The sequence below is a fragment of the Pinus tabuliformis genome, chromosome 9, assembly GCF_031772625.1.
Source record: "Pinus tabuliformis cultivar Carrire ecotype Pingquan chromosome 9, CPIR1, whole genome shotgun sequence".
Lineage (NCBI taxonomy): Eukaryota > Viridiplantae > Streptophyta > Pinopsida > Pinales > Pinaceae > Pinus > Pinus tabuliformis.
Genome location: NC_142307.1, coordinates 1,932,811,727 through 1,932,819,153, shown reverse-complemented (window position 1 = coordinate 1,932,819,153; position 7,427 = coordinate 1,932,811,727). Strand labels below are relative to the sequence as shown.

The window sequence follows — 7,427 nt, the reverse complement described above, 5'->3', positions numbered from 1 at the left end:
CCTCAATCAACCTTCCTAAACTATGCATTGCACAATATTAGTCCTCAAGCTTCAACCTTACCTCTTGGCACTACACAATGCACAACCCCTACCTTCCAAAACTACACACTGCGCTATCTCAATGCTCAGTCCCGACCCTTAAGCTTTAGAACTATGCAATCCCTACCTTCATCCAATGTCCTCTACGCACTACACAGTCTCAAGCATCAAGACTCAACTTTGAACCCTTGAAGTTTTCAACTATGTAATTAGTTGGCCTATGTCCCTCCATAACTGTGTAGTGGACAACCTCAAGGCTTAAGGCTCAAGCCTGATCCCTTGAGCCCCTCAACTACACAATTATCTTTCCCTGGCCTGTCCAAACTGCACATTGCGCAGTATCAAGGCTCAATCCTGACCCCTGACCACTTGAGTTGTGAAACTATGTAATTCCTTAGCCTTAGCCCCTCAACTATGCAAATGACTAGCCTTAGCCTTCCTAAACTACACATTGCATAGTCTCAAGGCTCTATCCAAGCCCCTGACCTCTTGAGTCGCTCAATTGTGCAATTACTGAGTCTAACTCCAAACTTATCACCCAATTGAAAACTCAATTAGTGGCTGTCATGAAGCATGTTATACTAGGGGTTTTATCAAGCTGATGTCGTCTTGTCATGAGTGGATTTCAGTTGCAGGTATTCTATCATGTTATGACAAGATGATGATGAAGGAGATAAAGAAGGAGACACTGCCAGAAGCAACCTTTGTAGCTGTAAAGACAACTTAATCAATCCAGCCAAAACAAAGGGTCACCAAATTGTGAAAACAACTAGAAATCAAGGACACATTGAAGACTCCTTAATTTCAAGCCAGATGGAGGAAGAAGAACATGCACTATTTCTCAAAAAGACTCAAAGATAGTCGCAACAAGAATGGATTGAAATTGTCATGTCATCATGCAGTCCACATCATCAATGTCATGTCATCATTTTCCACATCATTTGTGGATTATGTAAATTCAATATTGGATAAATGTAACGTAAAGTGGAAGTCCAAGAGTCATCCATGTAATGTGAAAAGTCTTGTAGGAAGTGAAAAGGTCATAGAGAAGTCAAACAGTCATGAGCGTAGTCCAAGAGTCACAAGGGAGGTGTATGATCACCCAATCTTTTATATATACACCCTCATCGCTCATGTAAAGGGATTTTCACCTTGGCTCCTCCTACTAGGAATTAGAGAGAAAGAAATTTATTTTGGAGGAGCAAGTGGTTGCTCTAATTCTTCACTATTGGGGTTAGTGGTTTCATTGTCTTGATGTATCTTGGAATTTTTTCTTAATTCGAAGCTCATTGAGCCAAAACACTTTCATGCATATGTGGTAAATATTATAAGACTATTCTTTGATTTTTTATGACATACGATTTTTTCATCTGTATTAAGGAAATTGAAATATTTCGGTGGCTCTGGTACTTATCTTTTTGAAAGTGTGTTGTATCTACATTGCTTCTATGTGAACTATTTCTCTAAATTTCCAATGATTCATTCAAATGTATGTGCTCGTGTATCTTTACTAAATTAGTACTATTACATGTCTTTTAAAGACTCACTTTTTTGAGCAAATATGGAGAAGTCCCTTAATTTTTATAACTAGGTCATTTTGAAATACAACACACATCATGATACACATCATCATGTCTCATGCAAAATTGTTATCATTAACTCAAAAGATAAGCAAGACAAGAATTACCAAATTCTCATTGCAACAATTACTCTATATATATAGAAATCGATCTTGAAAAGTTATCAAGTTATGAATCCATTTTCCTAATGAGGAAGTGGAATAAAAGAAACAATTATTTTTATTATTAAAAACAACAATAAAATATATAAGAAAAAAAAATAAAAAAATAAAAAAATCTTAAAATTTTATATTATTAAAGGTTTACTTAAAATTTTATATTATTAAAGGTTTACTTATTTTTAATTTTTTTTAAGTATCAAAATCTTCTCAATTCCATTGAGTTTTTCAAGGCTTTAAACTTCTCACATGTTTGGAAATTGTTTTCACACCAATGTGTTCAATTTTAATATGGTCTATAATCACATTTTCAATCCAATTCCATTAATAAACTTAAGTGTGTTTTTAATATTTTAACATTCTTTAAACAAATATATACATTGAATTTTAACTTGAATTATGAAATTTCTATTCTAATAAAATAATAAGATTAAGATGAAGAAACCACACATTTTCAAACTATAATTTAATATGATTATGATATTTTTTTATTTTTTATTTTTCTTAATTTGTTTTTAATTGGTTTTTTTTATCTCTTTTTATTAAATATTAGTTTTTTTGAATAAATTTGAATTAGGGGGATTTAAACCTCGATTTCATAGTTTATATAATATTTCATAACACAATGATCTTTAATTAAACTACACCCTATAGAATTGTATTAAATATTAATTTAAAATAATATAAATCATACCAATTCAAATTATATTTTATGATATTTTTCTATTATTCTAAAATTTTAATAATAAATATTATTATTCTCTTAAGTTGGTTATCATTTTTTAATTTCATTTTTCTTTATTCTATCTCATTCTCAATTTTGATTAAATAGAAGTATTAGGAATCATATAACTTCAAAATATATTGTTTATCAAAATCCTTCCATTTCATTAAGTTTTTCGAGGCTTTTACACTCTCGCATATTTGGGAATTTTTTTACACTTATATGCGCAATTAATTTTAATACTATCCATAGCTACATTTTCAATTCAATCAATAAACTCATGTATATTTTTAACGTTTTTTGGATAAATATATACAAAGAAATTTTAGCTTGAAGTTATGAAATTTTGTGGCTAATAATAATTTTGAGGTTAAGAGACCATACATTTCCAAATTACAATTAACTGATATATATTTTAATATCATAATATAACTAATGAAAAAAACATAGTGTAACTAAGAGATAGAATAATTTTGTAAAATTTGTTAGAGATTTTTAAAAATAACAAGTTTAAGCTAATTAATTTGCAAAGTTTAATTGTATTGGGAACAAATTTGTTAGAGATTTTTAAGAATAATAAGATTAAGCTAATTAATTTGCAAAGTTTAATTGCATTGGGAGCATTCGAGGATATTGAACCCAATGCATTAAAAAATAAATAAAAATCACAAGCTCATTAAAATCTTTATTCTTAGGGAGAAAAAGAATTTTGGTTATTAATTAGAGTACTCAATTTGAATTCACCTTTTTTGGTTTTTTATTTAATAAATTTTTATTTTATATCCCATTTATTAGATATCAATTAAAATAAAGTCATATAAATACAAATTATATTTTATGATTTTTATTTTTTACTGAAAGGAGCCATCCATCAGTTAAGTGCTTTTTTTTGGTTTTTTATTTAATAAATTTTTATTTTATATCCCATTTATTAGATATCAATTAAAATAAAGTCATATAAATACAAATTATATTTTATGATTTTTATTTTTTACTGAAAGGAGCCATCCATCAGTTAAGTGCTTTTTCGGAACTATTCTCCGTAGGTTTTATTCCGGTTTAGTTACCCCAAAGATGTACCCCATCCCATTGGTCATTTATACAACTTCATATTATATTTTATAATATCTTTCTAATGAAATTAAAAGAAAATAATAATGAGTAAATTTTTTTGTAAGCTTGGTAGGACTCTCCAATTTTCGAGTTTACATGTCCATATTCACCCCGCTAAAGGGAGGGTAGAACAAGATTCGAACCCAAGATCTCCGGTTCGGTGAGACTTCATTCCATGACCATCGCCACTTGAGATCCCTATGCAGACAAAATAATAATGAGTATTCCTCTCTTTTAATATAATTATTATTTTTTAAAATTCTTATTTTTCTTCTCTTCTTTACTTTACTTTGTTTAGTTCAATAAACATTTCAACATTTATTTCTCTTCTTTACTTTACTTTGTTTAGTTCAATAAACATTTCAACATTTATTTCTCTTCTTTACTTTGTTTAGTTCAATAAACATTTCAACATTTATTTCATCTATTAGAGATTAAATGTAACACCCCAAAATGCATGAAATTACTAAGTTAATTTTATTATCTGTTACTTTAATTTTTATTACATTATGTTGTTTAACAATAAGTGACTGAGGCTGGAAGGCCAAGAAAAATAAAATGTGGTTATCTAAAATAAAATGTGGTTATCTAAATGTTTGGTAATAATACCTTAACAAAAAAATAAATAGAAACTGTTTACATTAATTAAAAGAAACAGTTACAAAGAGAGTTACCCATCTTCCTTGAAGGGAGATTTAGAGGGGAGCAAAAAAATCCAGGAGAGATCTTGGAGTTGGGTGAAATAAACTAGTGGGAGAATTCTCAAGAAAGACAATCAAAAAAGAGTACAGGACTTGGGCGCAGGATAGGAGCCTAGGGACCCAAGGTAGTTGAATGTCGTTGGAAATAGGTACTTGAATGTCGTTGGAAATAATTCACTGTGATACCAAAAGAAAGTGCTTGGGGAGGGTCTAGGCGTAATTTCCAGACTCATGGCTTCCAGACTCGTGGCTAGGAGGAGAGACTTTCCAAAGAGGATTGACTCTATCACAAAAGAAAGTGCTCGGGGAGGGTCTGGGCGTAATTTCCAAACTCGTGGCTTCCAGACTCGTGGCTAGGAGGAGGAGAGACTTTCCAAAGAGGATTGACTCGTGGCTAGGAGGAGGAGAGACTTTCCAAAGAGGATTGACTCGTGGCTTCCAGACTCGTGGCTAGGAGGATAGGAGGAGGAGAGACTTTCCAAAGAGGATTGTTTACTACTGGTTCCGACTAGCCGGATTGTTTACTACTGGTTCCGACTCATGGCTAGGAGACTCGTGGCTAGGAGGAGGAGAGACTTTCCAAAGAGGATTGTTTACTACTGGTTCCTATTCCTATTACTAAATAGATAAGTACCTATTTCCTATTACTAAATAGATAAGTACCTATTACTAAATAGATAAGTACCATGACTCGTGGCTAGGAGGAGGAGAGACTTTCCAAAGAGGATTGTTTACTATTGGTTCCTATTACTAAATAAATAAATACCATGAAATGTTTTATTAAGAGTCAATATTGTGCTATATCCTATTACTAAATAGATAAGTACCATGAAATGTTTTATTAAGAGTCAGTATTGTGCTATAGAGTAATGATTTAATTGACTAAGTAGGAAATCTTATTTGTTTTAGTATATAGAGTAATGATTTAATTGACTAAGTAGGAAATCTTATTTGTTCTAGTATATAGAGTAATGATTTAATTGACTAAGTAGGAAATCTTATTTGTTTTAGTATAAAGAAATTTTTTGTATGCAGAACGATTGAGCAAGGAAATTCTTTAAAAATACATTAAAAACAGCAGGCGGGGTTTATCTATTTTCTCAGTATACGAAACAACATAAAATCTATGATGAAAATATGCAAAGGACACATCAAGTAATTTTAGTATGAAGTAGGATTTGACATAGTATAAAAAATAAGCCTACGCTCGTAAATATTCAGCATATTTTTCATTCCATAAACAACAGAATGAACTGTGCAAAACCCTTCATGAATTCCACCCAAGAAACAGTTGTGTTTTACACTTTTCATATTATATATATATATTGATTAATGCACCATACATATTAAATATGTATATCGATTAACGCACCATAATTTAGCTACATTGTACAACTGTCAAACATAAGAAAAATCTGTTTGGAAATGTCGAACGAGCAGAGGTACATCCTCATTTATCACCCATGCAAAATTTACTAGTCTATGACAAGATAGAAGGCATAAAGACTTTAAGCCTATCTAAGAATAAACCCCTAGTATAAAACCTCACTAAACCAAATTATTCCGCAAGGACCAAGTAACAATCAATAAATCTTAATACTCTGAGATTTAGAACATAGGCATTCCGACCCATTGCTAAATATGAAACAACATAACAAAAATATCAGTTAAAATTGGAAATGCACTATATATAAGTATGTATGTTCTACTGCGAAATAAGTTATAGTTCCAGAATGACGCCTTCGGGTTGTAATGACCAAAACTGCAAAGTCCTTTAACAAATAAATTAACCAAAACAAAGAGCAGGATAAAACAAAAATATGTTCACAAGCCTCGACTCAAGGACTGGTATTTTCCCCAAAATTGCTCAAAGCATGCAACGAGGCTGTCGACTCTCTTAAACAACCAACTAAATAAGGATTAAAAGAAATCTAGGTAACATTCTGAGCTCGGCTTGGTGGAGCTTTAAACCCTTCATTAACTAAACTGTTGAGGACTAGAGTGCCAACCTAGAAACAACCAATAAATCTGTAAGACATTGAATCTTGAAGAGTAGGTTCCAAGCTTGCGCGAGCAGAGTAGGGATGGAAGAGTACCTACCATTGACCGCAATTAGATATGAAAGTATTACAAGGTTATTTAATGGAGAGGAAATCTATTAAAACATGTATATCAATATTAGGAAGATGTTATACCTGAATCTGGAGGATGTCCTCTCCAAATGACCACTTGCACATACATCAAAACCCTTAGTAAATAATTCTAAGCTCATAAAATTATCGACGACTCACGAATCTCCCAGGTTTATGAGCTTACCTTCTGAATCCTGGAGCAGAACTGTTCCCATCGCTTTGAGATACTCTTGACATAACCTAGACAGAGGCAACAACCTGTCAGTCTTGGCATTGAACAATTTCTTCCACATCCACATAGAAATAAAAGAAACTATTGATCTTACTTGGATTCAGATAACTAATAATGCTTGTCTTCTCCAAACCAAACATCATAACTAGGGCAAGCCGTAGGAGGAGTGACTACCAGACTGTAACCTGCATGGAATCAATTCGCCATTATAGAGAAGCCAGAAGCCTCGGATCGACAGTAACACTGAACTCACCAGATGTTGGGCATGAGAAAGCGATTAGGTGGTAAAACCCTAGACGCACACCACCGTTGGATCGCCGGAGAGGAATCGCCAGAGATAAGGCGGGACAAATGGCACAAGAACGTAGAACCATATAGCAATTGCATGCAACATCCTCAGTCGAGATCACACCGCGTGTCCCAGCGTACAAGGACCAGCTAAACTAAGGCTGGGTAGTAAATGCTAAAGTACTAGAGGCCATGTGAAGAATTAACTCTAACCACCGTAGCAACATTGTGATATGTGCATATATTAAGCACATACAAGCTATATCTGTGAGCTGTCCGATACTACGGCAGCATTAATCCATATTAATAATTGAATGCAAAATATTATATATGTGTCCATAACCAAGTTTCCTGGTAAACATTTTTTTTTAATATGTGTTATGTTATTTTTAAATTTATTAAAAGTGACTCTTACATTAAATAAAAGGGGTATGAACAATTCAATTTCAAGCTATATTTT

General features: G+C 32.3%; 1 protein-coding gene across 5 annotated transcripts; it reads right to left on the bottom strand.

Annotated features, from left to right (window-relative positions):
- Nucleotides 1–5,892: 5,892 nt before the first annotated feature.
- LOC149156695 (uncharacterized) lies at nucleotides 5,893–7,189 on the bottom strand. 5 transcript variants are annotated; one of them, XM_089445139.1, is made up of 4 exons: nucleotides 6,933–7,189; nucleotides 6,632–6,687; nucleotides 6,416–6,470; nucleotides 5,893–6,324 (listed from the first exon to the last, which is right to left on the bottom strand). In XM_089445139.1, the coding sequence occupies exons 1-4, from the start codon at nucleotides 7,051–7,053 to the stop codon at nucleotides 6,293–6,295; spliced, it is 264 nt and encodes an 87-aa protein (XP_089301265.1). In that variant the 5' UTR covers nucleotides 7,054–7,189; the 3' UTR covers nucleotides 5,893–6,292. The 5 variants fall into 5 exon arrangements, 4 of the variants coding, with proteins under 4 accessions (XP_089301265.1, XP_089301263.1, XP_089301264.1 ...); XM_089445137.1 differs by lacking the exon at nucleotides 6,416–6,470 and adding an exon at nucleotides 6,511–6,543 and having other exon boundaries at nucleotides 5,893–6,411; nucleotides 6,933–7,186; XM_089445138.1 differs by lacking the exon at nucleotides 6,416–6,470 and adding an exon at nucleotides 6,511–6,543 and having other exon boundaries at nucleotides 6,933–7,186.
- Between the last annotated feature and the right edge of the window lie 238 nt (nucleotides 7,190–7,427).